Here is a 19600-nt window from a genome sequence, read left to right on the forward strand (position 1 = left end):
GTAGATGTGTAAAGCAGAAGGCCTACAGCGCAGCGCAGGTCTCTGAGCTCGTTTCCACACTGTACAAACATCCTGTTTACACAGCGCAACCTACATACAGCTCGGCTTTAACCTAGCAAACCCACACCCTTCCACACCTCTAACACAAACACACACACACCTCATACACACATGTTTCCTGACCACACGAAACATGCTTGCTCATACTGAATTCAAGCAGCAGAAAAAAAACATTCTGTAGGCCTCGTCGAAAACCCGAAAGGTGGTTTTGTTTACGGAAGCTCACATAACACACGGGTCGAGTACGAGTAAGACCCGAGGCTGCATCATAAGACCAACTTTATTTGTGTACGTGTCATTTCATCCGAGTTCTTGATTCTCTTTTCCATTTTTTTCTATCATCACGTGACATGCTGTCCTTCAGCGTTTAATTCCCCCCCCAAAACCCCTCGTTAAGACGATCTGCGCCATCTGGGGGTTGAAATAAAGCCTAATTGCCCTGATCAAGCAGATATGATTAACCCTGCAGTTAACTGCACATTGAGAGAAACATGAATTAGAAACACAAACATAGAAAAAAAAATGAACACAAAGATTTTGTACTAAGAAACCCGACCGCCGAATTCATTTTCAATGTTTGCTTTTCATTTCATTTCAAAAAGTGTATTGTCAAAATTATTGGCACCTCGTTGTCACCCAAACCTCTTTCACTTCTCTTATAACTCTTAAAACTCTTATAAGAGTTTTTTTCTCTCATGAAGACTTTCCTGTATTGAAAAAAGTTTATAACTGTTGCAATCCACTGACACTGTTATAAAATCTATTTATATAAAGTGATTCAAAGTTGCAAGAGCAAAAAGGTCTACTGTGTCGAACGATTGGATGAGTGCAGTCAGCGTTTCAATTCATCATGTTCAGTAGAGTTGAGGTCAGAGCTCTATAGAGCTCTATAGCAGGAGATCTTAGTCATAGTCATGCTGGAACAGGATTGGGTCTCCTAGTTCAAAGGGAAATTTTCATGCTGGAGCATCCAAAGACATTCTATACAACCGTGTGCCTCCAACTTTGTGGTATTAGTTTGGGAAAGAACCACATATTGTTGAAAAAGTCAGGCGTCTCAGTAGTTTGGTCCAGATATTGTATATACAGGCATGGTAGTCATAAAAAACACAATCAGGATTCTCTGATGAAAGATAACCAACATGAAACGATTGTGGCGGCTTTTTTTGGTCATTGCTCATAAACGGTGGTCGTACGTGGGACTGTAAGAGTAGTTCAAAGATGGTTTAAGGATACAGTAGAAAAAACAAAGAACAAAAATTTTCTTACAGTGTTGGAAGTTTAGGAAGACCATCTCTTTGGTGCAACGACCTGCGTATAGTGACCAGCCAATATAAATGCACCATGAAACGGCGTGTCGATCGACCCAAAATGGCGCTAATACTTAAATACTTAAATACTATGGAGAAGAAGCAGGAGCATCAGAAGCTTTCTTCGTAGGCACGGGGACAAACAATTTCAATTCGTCGCAAACGAGACACTGCTAATAAAATCTACGCAAATATAAGTTTGTAAACACTGCCAGTTTCCGACCAACTGGCAACCCAACATCATATAAATAAAATTATGTTTTTAAAATATAATTTTTTGCTGACTGGCAGAAATTTCAACTGACCAATTGAATTTTATTTTTTCAATTATTATTTTTAAAAACTTCGTAAATGACAGAAGTCAAACGTAAGTGTACATTGTTTTACATTGTGTGACACTTTTTTTACATTTTTAATAAAAGACGTTTGCATTGCAGAGGCCTACATTTTTTTTTCTCCTCAGAATATCAGCAAATTCATGTGTTGGGGTGCTAATAGTTTTGAAAGCAAAGTTTTTTAAATATAACTCCTTGTGTCAATATACCACGCAGAACAATTTTATTAACGTTTGCTCGTCTGCACGAAGGGCAGTAATAATTCCGGAGCTGACGGCAGTACAGTGTTTTAATTGTTGTGGCTCAGAGGCTAGTTTTTTGTTTTTAATCTGTGTGGGGGAAAAATGTATAACAATCGTCATGTTTTGTGTGTGTGTGTGTGTGTGATGATGATAGTGACATAATAATTTTTTGGTTAAAAAAAAAAAAAAAACACTAGCTGATTGTTCCGTGTTTCCATTTTCCTCTTTCGCAGATGGACCCGAGTTTCAGGAGAGCTTCATAACCTCGGGAGTGTTCAACGTGACTGAACTGGTACAAGTATCCAGAAGTGAGCAGCTCAATGGTTTATTCTTAGAAACAGAACGTTTTTGGTTGTCATTCATGAATGAACATATGGAATTGCACAAATCTGACTTTATTTCTCGCAATTGTGACTTTATTTCTCGCAATTCCCACTTGATCTCTAGGAAATCTGACATTATTTCTCACAATTCCACTTTTTGTTTTCCTCACAATTTAGACTATATTTCTGACTTAGTTTCTCGCAAAGTCGACTTTATTTCTCGCAATTCCGACTTTTTTCCTCAGAATTCTGACTTCATTTTTTACAATTACGACCATATTTCTTACAATTCCGATTTCTTTTCTTGCAATTCTGACCTTTTTTAGCCAATCGCGCAGCATCAACACTCTCTGAATTGCCAGAAATCTTAACACATTGAGAATAAAATAGGCTACAAACAAAAGATCGATCTGTGAAACAAGAGATTTGATAAAATCATAGAGGATTATTTTAGGTTTGGTTTCACAAACAGACGTAGCCATTGTAGCATGAGCTCCTGTCTGCTATGTACAAGTGCTGCATTGTAACATTAAAGCAGGAGCAGAATTGATAGCTCCAGCTACCTCATGGTTGTTAGAAGAGAATTCAGAATTGCGAGAAGTTATGTCAGAATTGCGAGAAACAAGTCGAAATTGTGATAAATAAAATCAGAATTGACAGAAACAAAGTCAGAATTACGAGAAATGAAGTCAGAATTGACAGAAATAATGTTGGAATTGCGAGACGTGAAGTCAGAATTGTGAGAAATTAAGTCATAATTGTGAGAAATAAAGTCGGAATTGCAAGTACCGTATTTTTCAGACTATAAGCTGCTACTTTTTTCTCACGTTTTGAACCCCGTGGCTTAAACAGCGAAGCGGCTTATTTATGAATTTTTCCTGGGTTTTTCCCGGTTTCACAAACTTCAAGCCAAAAACTGAACCCCATAACATTAGACCAATGACATTTCCGAACAGGAATAAAAAAAAAAAACGCACCTCACCCGTGTTCTGAGCTGCACAGCTTCGGGAGAAAAAAGTTTTTTTTAAACGCACGACGATGCCAAAAGATAAAATCCCGAGAGAAATAGTTGTGGAAGGAAGGAGGAAGACAGTGAACAATGACTTTCTTGCTCGGCTACTGTTTAGATACAAGCCGTTGTAACGTGTTGAGTCTGGGTGAAGGGAGAGCTCGCTAACTCCAGTTACAACACAAATCATATAAGCACAGACAGGTTTCCAAAACTCGTGCTTTTTTATTTTTCTTGGCAACAGCATTACGGGTTAGTCAAAGAAACTTAGAAATGAGCATCAGAAAATAATAAGGACATATTCCTCGGTCTTGCACACATGCAGTAATAGCGGAAAAATGTGGCGGCAGGCTATTCCCAAAATTTTTCGTTAAAGCCTGTGTAAAGTTCATTAGTTTCAGTGTAGACAGGTGCAGCTTATTTATGTTCAAAATAAAAATCGTATTCAAATTCAGTGGGTGCGGCTTATATATGGGTGTGCTTTATAGTCCGGGATTTACGGTAATGAAGTAAAAATTTACGAGAAACAAAGTTACATTTTGGAGAAACAAAGTTAAAATTGCAAAAAATAAAGTCAGAATTGAAAGAAAAATAGTCGTAATTGCGAGAAAAAATTAAGGACCTTCTTTTTTTATGTGGAGTGAATGGGCTTCGATATAAACATGAAGCTAAAACCTGGGAGGAATTAAAGTGCAAAGAAAGTCTTCAAAATGAAAAAAGACACAATTATATTGAGGGGAAGATAGTGAGGTTCTGAGTTCCTGATCTATACAACGTCTCGGATGTGTTTGACCTCATCAAGCCTCAAGTTTAAGCATGAAAGAAAGATATCAACAAAAGTATTGGGACGCCTGAGTTCTTCAGCCATATGTGAAACCATGTTTACCACAAACTTGTGAGGCACACAATTGTATAGGACGTCTTTGGATGCAGTAGCATGAAATTCTCCCTTCACATGAACTAGGAGACACATGACAATGCCCGTCGAGTGGTCTGCTCTAGAGCTCTGACCTCAACACCTTTGAAGAGAAACCTCATGTAGCTACAAATTCTATTTCTATTTCATTTCTTTACACAACTAAGAGCATGCAGTGGAGTGTGTATTCACGGTTTTGCCGGATGTTGGAACACGTGTGAGATTTTATCCCCAAAGAGCTTGAACACAGGTCTGTCACTCGCTTCTAATTAGAGTTGATGTTTCTCCCAGCTGGGAGCGCCCTGTTCATCCACCAAATCTCCGCACAGCTGTGATATCCCCGTGTGTGTGTGTGTGTGTGTGTGTGTGTGTGTGTGTGTGTGTGTGTGTGTGTGTGTGTTTGTGTGTGTGTGTGTGTGTGTGTGTGTGTGTGTGTGTGTGTGTGTGTGTGTGTGTGGACAGTAATTTAGCTCACATTACTGCAGTGCTCAGCTAAAGTGCTGGAATGGCCTCGAATGCTTCAACATAAACCGTCCAGGACTTTCCACCTGTACAATCGCTTTTACACTCAACACAATTACCTGCTGTTTCTACGATTTATGTGTACAGATAAGATACTGTAAGATGAAGTTAATGTATAAGTGAACGAGTGAATGAATGAATCTGACCGAGTGAGTGAGTATGTGAGAAAGTGAGTGGGTGAGTAAATGAGTGAGTATGTGAGAGTGAGTGAGTATGTGAGAGAGCAAGTGGGTAAATGAATGAGTGAGTCTGAGAGAGTGAGTAAGTGAGTGAGTGAGTGAGTCTGTGAAAGAGTAAGTGGGTGAATAAATGAATGAGTGAGTGAGTGAGTGAGTGAGTGAGTGAGTGAGTCTGTGAGAGAGTGAGTCTGAGTGAGTGAGTGAGTCTGTGAAAGAGTAAGTGGGTGAATGAATGAATGAATGAATGAGTCTAAAAGAGTGAGTCTGTGAGTGAGTGAGTGAGTGAGTGAGTGAGTGAGTGAGTGAAAGAGTAAGTGAGTGAATTAATAAATGAATGAATGGGTCTGTGAGAGAGTGAGTCTGAGTGAGTCTGTGAAAGAGTAAGTGGGTGAATGAATGAATGAGTAAGTCTGAGAGAGTGCGTCTGAGTGAGTGAGTGAGTGAGTGAGTGAGTGAGTAAGTGAGTGAGTGAGTGAGTGAGTGAAAGAGTAAGTGGGTGAATGAATAAGTGAGTCTGAGAGAGTAAGTCAGTGAAAGAGTGAGTGGGTAAGTGAATGAGTGAGAATAAGAGAGAGTAAGTATGTGAGAGAGTGAGTGGATGAGTGAATAAGTAAGTCTAAGTGAGTGAGTGAGTGAGTGAGTGAGTGAGTGAATGAGTGAGTGAGTGAGTGAGTGAGTGAGTGAGTGAAAGAGTAAGTGGGTGAATGAATAAGTGAGTGAGTCTGAGAGAGTTAGTCAGTGAAAGAGTGAGTGGGTAAGTGAATAAGTGAGAATGAGAGAGAGTAAGTATGTGAGAGAGTGAGTGGATGAGTGAATAAGTAAGTCTGAGGGAGTGAGTCTGTAAGAGTGAGTGGGTGAGTGAATAAGTGAGTTTGAGAGAGTGAGTGAGTCTGTGAGAGAGTGAGTGAGTCTGAGAGAGTGAGTGGGTCTGGGAAAGAGTAAGTGGGTGAATTAATGATTGAGTCTGAGAGAGTGAGCCTGTGAGAGAGTGAGAAAGTCTGTAAGACATTGAGTGAGTCTGAGAGAGTGAGTGGGTGAGCAAATGAATAAGTCTGTGAGAGTGAGTGAGTCTGTGAGAGTGAGTGAGTCTGAGAGAGTGATTAAATGAGTCTGTGAAAGAGTAAGAAAGGGTAAGTAAGAGTAAGGGTGAATGAATGAGTGAGTCTTATGAGTGAGTCTGTGAAAGAGTACGTCTGTGAGAGAGTGAGTGAGTCTGAGAGATTGAGTGAATGAGTCATTGAGTGTTTTGTTTTGGATTGCTGTAGTGTTTGTTGTATGGATGGATGGATGGATGGATGGATGGATGGATGGATGGATGGATAGATAAGTAAATGAAGGATAAAATTAAACAATAAACCATTCAATAAGCAGTTATAATGCAGCCTGATTTGATCTCACCATCTCACACTTGTCAGCTGCACCACTCTCCTGAACAGCTCATCTCTCTTTTTCAGAATAGATTCATGTTTCCAAAAAAAAAAATAAGAATCAATCATCCTCATATTAAACTCCAGTAGATTAAAGACACCTAGCCCTGAGATTTCAAGCTGTCAGTGCATGAAACCTCATTTTTCACACACATCACTCGCTTTATTAATGAATTACGTTCTGGCATGTTCAGGAATCCGTGCAGGAGTCAGACTGACTGAACCCAAGGCAGAGTATGCGCTAAACCCCTCCCCCTGATTTCATTGTCGTTGGAGCGAATCTGACATTTGTGCTGACTTTCAGAGCCGTCTGTAATTATACAGACTACTGATTCTCATTATGTTCTCATGGGAGGATTTAATCTGCATAACGAGTCTGTTTGTGTAATATGTGAATCTCCCAATGAGGCCATAATGAAATCATCGAGACCCACACAGGGGACGTGTAAAGAAGAATACTCCTCAAAAACTACGTATCTAGCATCAGTCAGATGACCAATCACCACTCATGAGTCTATGAGTAAGTGAATTAGTGAGTGGGTGAGTGAGCGAGTTTATGAGTGTGTGAGTTTATGAGTAAATGAGTGGGTATGAGTGAGTGAGTGAGTGAGTGAGTGAGTGAGTGAGTGAGTGAGTGAGTGAGTTTATAAGTGAGTGAGTGGGTATAAGTGAGTGAGTGAGTGAGTTTACGAGTAAGTGAGTGAGTTTATAAGTGAGTGAGTGAGTGAGTTTATGAGTGAGTGAGTGAGTGAGTGAGTGGGTATGAGTGAGTGAGTGAGTTTATAAGTGAGCAAGTGGGTATGAGTAAATGAGTGAGTTTATAAGTGAGTGAGTGGGTATGAGTGAGTGAGTTTATGATTGTGAGATAATGAGTGAGTGAGTTTATGAGTGAGTGAGTGAGTAAGTGGGTATGAATGAGTAAGTGAGTGAGTTTATGAGTGAGTGAGTGAGTTTATAAGTGAGCGAGTGGGTATGAGTGAGTGAGTGAGTGAGTTTATAAGTGAGTGAGTAGGTATGAGTGAGTGAGTTTATGAATAAGTGAGATAATGAGTGAGTGAGTTTATGAGTGAGTGAGTTTATGAGTGAGTGAGTGATTAAGTGAGTGAGTGAGTGAGTGAGTGAGTGAGTGAGTTTATAAGTGAGTGAGTGGGTATGAGTGAGTGAGTGAGTTTATAAGTGAGCGAGTGGGTATGAGTGAGTGAGTGAGTGAGTTTATAAGTAAATGAGTGGGTATGAGTGAGTGAGTAAGTGGGTATGAATGAGTAAGTGAGTGAGTAAGTGAGTGAGTGAGTTTATAAGTAAGTGAGTGGGTATGAGTGAGTGAGTTTATAAGTGAGTGAGTAAGTGGGGATGAATGAGTAAGTGAGTGAGTTTATAAGTGAGTGAGTGAGTTTGAGTAAGTGAGATTATAAGTGAGTGAGTGAGTTTATGAGTAAGTGAGATTATGAGTGAGTGAGTGGGTGAGTGAGTGAGTGAGTAAGTGAGTTTATAAAAAAAAATTTAGTTAGTGAGTAGGTAAGTGAGTTTATGAGTGAGTGAGTAAGTGAGTGAGTGCGTAGGTAAGTGAGTTTATAAGTAAGTTTGTGAGTGAGTGAGTTTATGAGTGAGTGGGTAAATTTGTGAGTGAGTGAGTAAATGTGTGAGTGAGTGAGTGAGTGAGTGAGTGAGTGAGAGTGAGTGAGTGAGTAAGTCGGTAAGTAAGTTTATGAGTGAGTGAGTTTATGAGTGAGTGAGTAAGTCGGTAAGTGAGTTTATGAGTGAGTAGGTATGAGTAAATGAGTTTATGAGTAAATGAGTTTGAGTGAATGAGTGAGTTTATGAATGACTGAATGGCCGAGTAAGTGAGGGTGAGAGTTAATGAGTGAGAGAGTGAGCAAATAAGTGAACAAGTCAGTGTGTAAATGAGAGTAAATGGGTGAGTCTGTGAAAGTACGTGTGAGTGGGTGAGTGAGTGAGTTTATAAGTGAGTAAATAAGTAAATCTGTAAATGAGTGATTATAAATTAGTGAGTCTTTGTGAATGAGTGAGAGAGTCTGTGAGTGAATGTTGGTCTGTAAGTATGTTTTATTCATTTATTGATATTTTTATTTATTTACATTGTATTTATTTAAGCATTTAAGAGCTTCTCATAGTGACATAACATAATAGAATGGGTGAAATCAAATCAAATGAGTGAATCAGTGTTTTCACAGTTTTCACTTGAACACAAACCCTTACAAGCTCTTGTCCAGCACTGTTTTATATTTAAGCTCCTTTGCTGTAGTGTCTGTACACCTGTTGTGTAGAGCAGCACAGCGTCTCACTGCAGCCTCGTCCCCCGAGACTCTGTCCAACCCATTAAAGAGCCGTGTATACCGCAGTACCTCTCTTCAGTGCTGTAAATCACAGCCCACCGCTAGCCTTTATGCTTGTGTACTGTATCCCTGCGATCGGTCATCATTCAGCACGATTCATAATTCAGCCTGGAACCAGAAATAAAACTGAGCACAGGTTAAAGTTAATCTAAAACCACACGGTTTTACTCACACTGCCTATTTTATGGCTATCAAGACTGAATAAACTCTTAAATAATATTTAAAAAGGGATAAAATGCTTTGCTGCTAATCTTGACCAGCTAGCAAACCTCATATATGAGGCAATGTTTTTGTTTTTTTTTGCTAGCTAGTTAGTCAAAAGACACTTTCTTGATCAGATTGAGGACCTTTACAATATATTCAGAAATGTAATTCTCACTGCCGGTGCAAGCTAGCTGCTTAACTTAAGCTAACCTGGCAGGATATTTGTGAGGAAATGACCTGACAGGAACATTTTCGATGAAATTCTGAGCATTTGAATGATATCTACAGCCTTAGCTAGCTAGCTAACGCAAGATTATTCTTGGTGATGTCTTTGTAAACGTTCAAAGTCGTCGTTGCTGATTGTTGCTAATCTAGCTCACAAACAATCAAATAAACACTGACGGTATTTTTGAGAGGATTTGATTTTTTATATGATTTTATTTATTAAATGTTTATGTACAGTAGTACGCGATATTAACAATAATATGTCGATATTCCTGAAAATGAAGGGGAAAAAAATTAACCCTGTTAATTTTATTTATTGTTGTAAATAAAAAAATATCAGATTTTTTAAAACTTTTGTCTTTTTTTATTCGTTTATAGCACCGGTGGTGACGGGAACCGGGCCGAACTTCTCTCTGGGCGAGCTGCAGGGACACCTGGCTTACGATCTGAACCCCACAGGCGTGACCATGAGGAGAACCTTACCCAGCACATCCTCCAGCGGGTCAGTACACACACACACACACACACACACACACACACACACACACACACACACACATCTCATTAATACAATAGAGCAGTTAGGGGTTAAGGGCCTCGCTCAAGGACCCAACAGTGGCTTTTTGGCTTGTTGGGATTTAAACTCACAACCTTCTGATCAGACCTCCAACATCTTAAACAGAGAGTTACCACTTGCCTACCAGTGGTCAGATTTAAACCAGGATGGCCTTCAAGAGAGATTGTGATGCTACCAACCACACACACATTACATTAATGCCCATTAAAGCATGATACAATAGTCAAAATCGTAAAAAAAAATTACTAAATCAGTTTTAATCACTAGTAAAGTTGGACAACGTGAATAATAAGAGAATATATGGCCATATGTTTGTGGACACTTGTGCATAAAATTTGCATTTTGAACATCTCAGTCTTACTATACTCTGTTATAAGCTAAGTAAGCTCCTTTGATGTTCCTTTGAATAACCTCTTAGATGTTCCACTAGATTTTGTTGAGGTTTGAGCTCATTTATCCACAAGGGTGTTAGTAAAGTCATGTACCCATTTACATTTTACATTTACATTTAGGGCATTTTGGCAGACTCCCTTTATCTGGAGCGAATTGTTTCATTTATACGATGGAGCAGTTGAGGGTCAAGGGCCTTGCTAAGAGTCCCAGCAGTGGCATCTTAGTGGTGGTGGGATTTGATCTCAACACTTTTCTGAGTTGGTAGATGTTCGTGAGGTGGCCTCGAGGTGATAGCAAGAGATCTTTCACTACAACTCATGGAAAGTACATCTTCATGGAGCTGGCTTTGTCTGCATTGTCATGCGGGAACAGATTTGGGTCTTAAAGCAGTTTTGGACTGTTACGAAGTAAATGTCATTCGTTATTGTACTTTAGTAGCTTTTATTTGTATTTCTGTACTTTACTGAAGTATATCCATTCGGGGAGACTTTTACTTTGTAATTTCACTAAATCAAAGTCAAATATCTTTTTACTCAACTACATTTTGTGAAACCAGTTTTTCCTTTTTATTAATTGATTTTATTATATATATATATTTTTTTTTATTAGTTTAAAAGAAGGTTTTGGGCTCATGATCATTTTTATAGAAAACAATCAGTTTTTGACTCATTAATATCATTTTAATAAAAGATTGTTGTCCTAAGTGTAACATTCAAGTCTTTTTATATAAACTAAGTTGATTAATGAGTTGACAAAAAAGTCGTGTGACAAAAATGATAATAGGAACATTATAGCCGTAATAAATTATAGTACTTTGGATACTTAAGTACATTTGAAGGCAAATACTTTTGTACTTTTACTAAGTAAAAGTTTAAACCTAACATTTTTACTGGAGTCACTTTTTACCTCATGCATCTCTACTTTTACTCAAGTACATTGTGTACTTCATCCACCACTGGTTCAAAGAGAATATTTCATGCTGCTGCATCCAAAGACACCCTTTACAATTGTTTGCTATCAGGTTTGTGGGAACAGTTTTGGGGAAGAACCTCATATGGCTGGAAATGTCAAGTCCCTGAACTTGTCCATGTAGTGTATATTCAAATTAGCTTGCAGTTCTTTCTTCAGCTTTTCCTGAAAAGTAAGTTTTTCCAGCTTGACTTTCGATTGGTGATTGATTTATCGCTGAATCGATTTCCTGTTAGCTTGAAGTTTAAGCGCTTCATGTGCTCCAGTTATTGCATGTAATCTTTCATATTTCAGCCCTGTTGATAGAAAGCTGTTAACAGGCTGCGTTCTGGAATTCACATATTTTTAGCACAGCGCTGCCGAATGCTTGATTCTGATTGGCCAGGAGATGAACTAATACAGGAGCTCCTGAGCTTGAAGTCTTGGCTTCCTTGGTTTCCTTATGTGCGTGTGTGTTCACTTTCTGAAATGAGATGTTTGTGATCAGATTTATGCAGAAAACCGCGTGTGTGTGTGTGTGTGTGTGTGTGTGTGCGTGCGTGCGTGCAATATATGAATGCAAGTTCATGAATTGTCAAATTGTGACCTGATGAAACGTATGGTGTGTGTGTGCGTGTCTGTGTGCATGAAAACTTTTGTCATAATATGACCTGACATATCGTCCTATGTGTGTTGTGTTTGTGTGTGTGTGTGTGTGTGTGTGTGTGTGTGTGTGTGTGTGTGTGTGTGCTTGAATGCTTTTGTCATATTGTGACCTGATAAAACAGTATGTATGTGAGTGTGTGTGTGTGTGTGTGCATGAAGGCTTTTGTCATATTTTGCCTCAGTGTGTGTGTGTGTGTGTGTGTGTGTGTGTGTGTGTGTGTGCATGAAGGCTTTTGTCATATTTTGCCTCAGTGTGTGTGTGTGTGTGTGTGTGTGTGTGTGTGTGTGTGTGTGTGTGTGTGTGTGTGTGTGTGTGTGTGTGTGTGCGAGCACAAATCATTTTGTCATACTGTGACCTGAGTTGCACTGTGTGTGTGTGTGTGTGTGTGTGTGTGTGTGTGTGTGTGTGTGTGTGTGTGTGTGTGTGTGCCGGAACAATTTTGTCATAGTGTGTAAGTAAGTTTGTCAAAGTGACATTAATAAATGTGTGTGTGTGTGTGTGTGTGTGTGTGTGTGTGTGTGTGTGTGTGTGTGTGTGTGTGTGTGTGTGTGTGTGTGTGTGTGTGTGTTTGACAGCACCCCTCTGGGCTCAGTGATTTATCTTTTCTCCTTCACTGTCCTGCTAGATTTGATGAATGCTCTTCTTTTTTTTTTCAATAACCGCACTTCTGAGTTCAGACAAAGTAAACTTTTTGCCGAGTTGCAGCTTCTTTTTAATAATCAGTAATCTGTGTGTGTGTGTGTGTGTGTGTGTGTGTGTGTGTGTGTGTGTGTGTGTGTGTGTGTGTGTGTGTAAGAGAGAGAGAAAGAGAGAGCATGTATTTGTGTATACATGCATGTGTGTATGTGGGTATGTGTGTATGTGTGTGTAAATGTATATACGTATTGGTGTGTTGTGTGTTTGTATGTGTGGGTACATGTGTGTATGTGTGTGTCTTGTCTGTGTTGTCTTACCAGTGTTGTCTCAGTTGTGTTATTTTGGCCGTGTGTGGACTCATCTGTATTGTCTCTTTTGCATTGTCTTGCTTGTGTAGTCTTTTTTGTGTTGTTTTGTTTAGGTTGTTTTTGCTTGTTTTGTTCTGTGTTGTCCTGTCTGTATTGTCTAGTCTGTATTGTCTCATCTGTGTTGTCTTGGCTCTTTTGTTCTGTCCGTATTGTTTAGTCTGTATTGTCTCATCTGTGTTGTTTTGGCTGTGTTGTCCTGTCTGTATTGTTTCGTCTGTGTTGTCCTGTCTGTATTGTGTAGTCTGTATTGTCTAGTCTGTGTTGTTTTGTCTGTATTGTCTAGTCTGTATTGCCTGGTCTGTGTTGTTTTGGCTGCGTTGTCCTGTCTGTATTGTCTAGTCTGTATCGTCGCGTCTGTACTGTCTTGTCTCTGTTGTTCTGTCCAAATTGTCTAGTCTGTTTTGTCTCGTCTGTGTTGTCCTGTCTGTATTGTCTAGTCTGTATTGTCTCATCTGTGTTGTCTTGGCTCTTTTGTTCTGTCCGTATTGCTTAGTCTGTATTGTCTCATCTGTGTTGTTTTGGCTGTGTTGTCCTGTCTGTATTGTTTCGTCTGTGTTGTCCTGTCTGTATTGTGTAGTCTGTATTGTCTTGTCTGTGTTGTTTTGGCTGTGTTGTCCTCTATTGTCTCTTTTTGTTGTCCTGTCTCGTTTGTCCTGTCTCGTCTGTGTTGTTTTGGCTGTGTTGTCCTGTATTGTCTCGTATGTGTTGTCCTGTCTGTATTGTCTAGTCTGTATTGTCTCATCTGTATTGTATTGTCTCATCTGTATTGTCTCGTCTGTGTTGTTTTGGCTGTGTTGTCCTGTCTGTATTGTCTCGTCTGCGTTGTCCTGTCTGTATTGTCTAGTCTGTGTTGTTCTGTTTTGTCCTGTCTGTATTGTCTCGTCTGTTTTGTATTGTCTCATCTGTTTTGTCTCGTCTGTATTGTCTCATCTGCATTGTCTCGTCCTTGTTGTCTCGGCTGCGTTGTCTGAATTGTCTGGGCAGTCTTGTATCGACCCTTACCTGCTAAACCGTCTGTGTGCTTGTCTCCTGCAGGAGTAAAAGGCAAAAGTCGAGCTCTGTGGAGGGAGACATCGACACCAGCCCAGGGGGTGAATACTACACCTCACCCAACTCTCCCGCGAGCAGCTCCCGACACTGGCAGGACGAGATGGAAGGAGGTTTGAGCCATTCAGTAACATTAATCACAGATTCTTACATGAGCTTTATACACAACCCTTCACACTCTTCACTTAGGAACCTTAAGTTTAATAGGATAATTATACAATCACTGCATATGTGTGAGTGTGAGTGTGTGTGTGTGTGTGTGTGTGTGTGTGTGTGTGTGTGTGTGTGTGTGTGTGTGTGTGTGAAAATGCAGTGTAAGCAGAGCTAAAACACCTGGGCAAGCCGAACCTGGCTGCAGGGAAACTGGGTCACACGGTGGTTATATAAACCGTACTGCGAGCTACTTTAGGAGCGTGGGCGCACGGGTGTGTGTATGTGTGTGTGTGTGTGTGTGTGTGTGTGTGTGTGTGTGTGTGCGTGCTCTCTCCTACATGTGGTTAAAATATAGTTGTGGTGGCTGTAACATAATGTTTGCAGTGTAATCAGAGTGTTTTATGTTTTTTCCTGGTGACTATATTACATTTTAAATGATCATAAAGATACTAAAGCGACTCAGACAAAGCTGACGCTTTTAAGGTGTTTTGCTGGAAGAGAGTCGGATGTTCTCCTGTTGTTGTGGCCCTTAAGGAAAAAAAACACATCCTGGTTTTAACTTCCGGTGTTTAATAATATTAGTGTTTTCAGATAGGAGTTTTACACACACACACACACACACACACACACACACACACACACACACACACACACACACACACACACACTATTTAATATTTAATTAATATTTAAACTCCAGACGATTCCGAAAATTCTTTTATTTATCTAAATTATTATTAATATTATTATTATTGTTATTATTATTATAATTATTATTATTTTATTATTATTATTATTATTATTATTATTATTATTATTATTATTATTATTAAAGCTATTATTAGCACCAAAGTTTGGAAAGCACCAAAGTTGATTTTTCTTATTTTCAACACTGTACATTAATACTGAAGACCGAAATAATAGAGAGAAAAAAAACGGAATTATATACTAAACAAAACCTTGTTTAATAACCCAGAATATATTTAATATTTTTTATTTCACCTGGAATGATTTTTTTAACAATCATAAGGAGTTCACAAAAGTGTTGAGTGCTTGTGGGCTGCTTTTCCTTCACTCTTTGGGCCAATTTAAATCCAAACCATTCTGATCCAGCTGGATTTAGATCGTGTGATTGTGGAGGCCAGGTCATCAGATGTAGCATGCCTCCACAAATTACTCTACTTCGTGAACAAATAGCTCTTACGAGCTCCTCGAAGTGTGTTTGGAGTCATTATCCGGTTGGAAAACAAATGATGGTGAAACTAATTGCAAACCAGACAGGATAGCATGTCCCTGCAAAATGCTGTGGTAGCCGTGCTGGTTAAATGAACAGTTCATTTCGACTAAATCACCAACATTGTCAACAGCAACGCACACCCATACCATTACACCGCCTCCTCCATGCTTCACAGTGGGAACCATATGTTCAGAAACCAGTTGTTTACCATCTGAATGTCTAACAATGACACGGTGGTTGAAGCAAAAATCTAAAATTTTGCCTCATCAGATCAAAGGATAGTTTTTCAATGATCTATTATCCATTCCTTGTGTTCCTTGGCCCAAGCAAGTCTTTTTTTGCTTGTTGTTTCTTCTGAAGTAATCGTTTCTTTGCCGCAATTCGACCATGAAGGCCTGACTCGCGCAGTCTTCTCTGAGCAGTTCATGTCCAAATATGTCTGCCATTTGAATTCCGTAAAGCTTTATGTAACCCATTGATTTCTAAGACTGGTAGCTCTAATAAACTTATACTCTGCAGCAGAGGTAGCTCTTGGTCTTCTTTTACTGTGACGCTCCTCATAAGACCCTGTTTAATGATAAAATTTGACTTGGGGATGCATTTACAGTTCTTGACATTTTTTGGATTGACTGATCTTCATTTCTTAAGTAATTGTTTTTGCCATAATATGAATTTGTACAATTTTTGTCGTAGCACTAACAGGGCTATTGACTCTGTACTCACACTTTTAAAACAACACTAGTCTGAAGCACATTAAGAAAGCAAGAAATGTCACAAATGAACACTTAAACTAAAAACCGTTCCAGGTGACTACCTTGTGAATGTGATGAGAGAATACCATGAGTCTGCCAAGCTGTTATTAAAGCTAAATTTAGCTACTTTGGACAAGTTAAAACATAAACCCGTATGCTGGGTTATTTAACACTTTTTTGTTTTCCTACATATCTCCATACATGTTTTTTGATCCTTTGGATGTCCTCGGTATAAATAATAAATAATAAAACACAATTAATAAGACATGAGGCAACTCTTGGGGTGTTTGCTACATTTAGAGCTAACAGGCTCCTCACACCTCTGTGCCCGGACTGTTTTATTAAGAGCCCAGGTGGAAAGCTCAGGACTTAAAAGCTTAATGGATCCAATAAATATGTTGTTCGGAAAGCTTTCGTGAAATATGTTTTATAGTTAAAGGTGTCCTTGGCTGCGGGCAGCTTTTTAGCTGTAGGTGATTAGCATTCCCTTAGCATCTAGACTCCGTCGTGGAATCGCAATTCGCTGGGACGTTGTGCATGAGAACGGCCCCGCCCACCTTACTTCCTGTCTAGACAGCTCCAACAAGGTTTTTTTTTAATGTGCCTCCTTGGCTGATTGCTTTGAAACAAAGGGAGAATAAGAGAAGAGAAGTAGAGCAGACAGAGCAGCAGCTGGGCCGACACATGTCTCTCTCTTCAGAAACATTTTTATTAATGTGCAGTGTTTACGATTGCAGCAAGTTTGGAGTGTTGTTTTTTTTTTTTTTTTTTACATGAGCACACATTTATATACGATGCGGGGAGTTTGCTTCCTTAGTTTGGGATCAAAGAGGCAAGGCTAAAGATAGCTAACATCTAAGGAACGTGTATTATTACCAGTTTAGCCACAAAAGTCAGAATGTGCAGATAATTTTTGTTTAGTTTGTTTATATACATAAAATCAAATAAATTCAAATACTATTCAACATTGCCATCAAACTTTACATACAAATCCGTCTTCGACCTTTAAGCCACGCCTCCAAAATCTGAAAAATTAAGTCTGAAATATATAATAATTCTCATTTTATTATCATCCTCAATTAACTTTTTAACTCCACCTTTAACCTTTAACCTCTTATGACCTGGGTGTCCACATACGTGGACATTGTGCACAATGGTGTCTTTATTGTTTTCTGTAGATACAGACTGAGTGTCCACATAAGTGACATCATTTTTTCCCAAAAAGAGCTTCATGTTCAAAGAAAATATATGGTTATTATAATTATTGGTTCTTCCTAACCCCAAATAACTGGAAGAAATCTAAAATGCAAGCCAAACCAAAGCTCAGGTCTTAGGAGGTTAAGCCACACCTCCGTAGTCTAAAATATAAAGTAAATTATCCTTTCAGTTCACCATAAAACTCCACATTCAAACTTTAGGCCACACCTACAGAGTCTGAGAAATTTGAAATATGAACTAGATTATTGTCTCAATCTACCATACAACTCCGCTTTCGAACGTTAAGCCACGCCTCCGGATTCTTAAATATGAAGTAAATTATTCTCTCAATCTACCATACAACTCCGCCATCAAACTTTAAGCCACGCCTTCTAAATCTGAAATAACAAATTATCATCTTAATTAACTATACAATCCTGCTTTCAGAATTTAGGCCACGCCTCTCAAGTCTGAAATATTAAGTCGATTATCCTTTCATTTTACCATACAACTCTGCCTTCGAACTTCAGGCCACCCCTCCTCAATCAATCGTCCAACTACGTCTTTAAACTTTAAGCCACGTTTCAAAAATCTGAAACATGAAGTCTGAAATATGAACTTGATTCTCATCTCTATTTACCATACAGCCTCGCCTTCAAACATTAGACGACACCTTTCAAGTCTGAGAAATTTGAAATCTGAAAAGTAAATTATAATCTCAGTCAACTACACGACTCCGCCTTCAAACTTTAGGCCACACCTCCCAAATTTAAAACATGAAGTCTGAAATATATACTGAATTATTGCTTTTATCTACCATACAACTCCGCCTTCAAACTTTACCCCACGCCTCCGGAGTCTGAGAAGTTTAAAATTTGAACTAAATTATCGCCACAATCAACTAAACGACTCCGCCTTTAAACTTTAGGCCACACCTACTGACTCTAAAATAATAATTTAGCATCTCAATCAACCATACAATTCTGTCTTCAAACTTTAGGCCATGCCTCCCGAGTCTAAAATAATAAATCAACAATCTCAATTTACCATACAACCCCACCTTTAAACTTTAGGCCACGCCTTCTAAATTTGAAAATAGTTTTGACAATTTTGCCACCATGTGATGTGTTGAATTTTTTTAATGTTTGAGGTGTCGTACAGTAAAGAAGCAAGTTTGATTTCATCTTAGCTGGTCCTGGTCCTGTCTTCGCTACAACTCTGACTACTAACAATCGGGCAGAATTGGCACTGCCACGCCCACATACAAATGTAGTTACAATTCCTTTCCAATCCTCTATCAGTTTGTATTACAGGGTTACTTCAAGAGTGTGTCATGTGATGTGTGCGTCATAAAGACACACCCATTTCTTAGATTGCTGCGAGATATCCATTGTAAGGATAATATGCAAATACCAGCTTATGTACAGTGTTAAGCTATGCGGCACTATTTTATACTATATGTGACCTATATGTTTTTGAGTCCACTGTTGGTGCATCTTAAGTCTCTCTGGCACTCTCTCTCACACACACACACACACACACACACACACACACACACACACACACACACACACACACACACACACACACACACACACACACACACACACACCACACACTTCACTGGAAATCCACAGGGACACACAATTATCCCATACACACTGCAGTTCTCTGCAGCATCATAAAAATTTATGCACTTTTTCCCTTTTTTAATACACACTGTGCCACCCGGTGGTCAGTACTGCCACTACACCTAATGCTAACTGCTAATTTGTTTATTTTCTTTCTCTTTCTTTCTCTCTCTCTTTTTTACACACACCTTTATGGCATGTCTATCAGGTATCTCACCGGTAAAGAAGACTGAGATGGACAGTCCATCTCCTCAGGAGAGTTCTCCACGCCTTGGCAGCTTCACACAACACCACAGACCTGTCATTGCAGTGCACAGCGGTGAGCTTCACACACACCACACACACACGAACACACACACACACAAATTCCTACAAGTGTACAGTGAAGGAGTCCACTTTCATTTGCTTTTGTGAAGAGCATGAAAACTTCCAGCCCTTAATTCCAGAGAGCCAACCGGAAGGAAGATGTGCTTCCACCAAGCCTTTTAACATTTTATTTTTACTGTAGCAGAGAACCGAACTACAAGTTAGCTTATGTTAGCTGCTGATCACGTGCTTCCCTGAAATAAAATAAGAAAAATAAGAAAAATAAGAGCCTGATTTTTGCATCAAATCTGCAAAAGAAATTTGGGGAATTATATTAGAATGAGAAAAAACTCACTTGCAACTTACAAAGAACTCACTGAGAACTCAGCTAAAACTTACATAAAACTACAATAAAACTCAAATAGAACTCAGAGAACTCAGAAAAAGCTCACCTAGGAATCACCGAAAGTTTACGTAGAACACAAAAAACTCATTTAAAATTAATCTCAAACTCATTTAAAATTCACCTAGGAATCACCTAAACCTCTCCTAGAATTTATAAGAACTCACCTAAAACTCACA

The 19600-nt window shown here is 39.1% G+C and overlaps 1 protein-coding gene across 12 annotated transcripts in view; it reads left to right on the forward strand.

The window, feature by feature from the left end:
• The window catches only part of nfic (nuclear factor I/C), a 149795-nt gene that overhangs the window by 100249 nt on the left and 29946 nt on the right, over positions 1–19600 (forward strand). For all 12 annotated transcript variants that reach the window (XM_083554986.1, XM_083554988.1, XM_083554989.1 and 9 more), the window contains exons 4-7: positions 2181–2255; positions 9485–9608; positions 13731–13855; positions 18921–19031. In XM_083554986.1, the coding sequence (XP_083411112.1) occupies positions 2181–2255; positions 9485–9608; positions 13731–13855; positions 18921–19031 (435 nt within the window). The remainder of the gene's footprint in view (positions 1–2180; positions 2256–9484; positions 9609–13730; positions 13856–18920; positions 19032–19600) is intronic.

Source organism: Silurus aristotelis (genome assembly GCF_946808225.1).
Source record: "Silurus aristotelis genome assembly, chromosome: 11".
In the NCBI taxonomy this organism is placed as follows: domain Eukaryota; kingdom Metazoa; phylum Chordata; class Actinopteri; order Siluriformes; family Siluridae; genus Silurus; species Silurus aristotelis.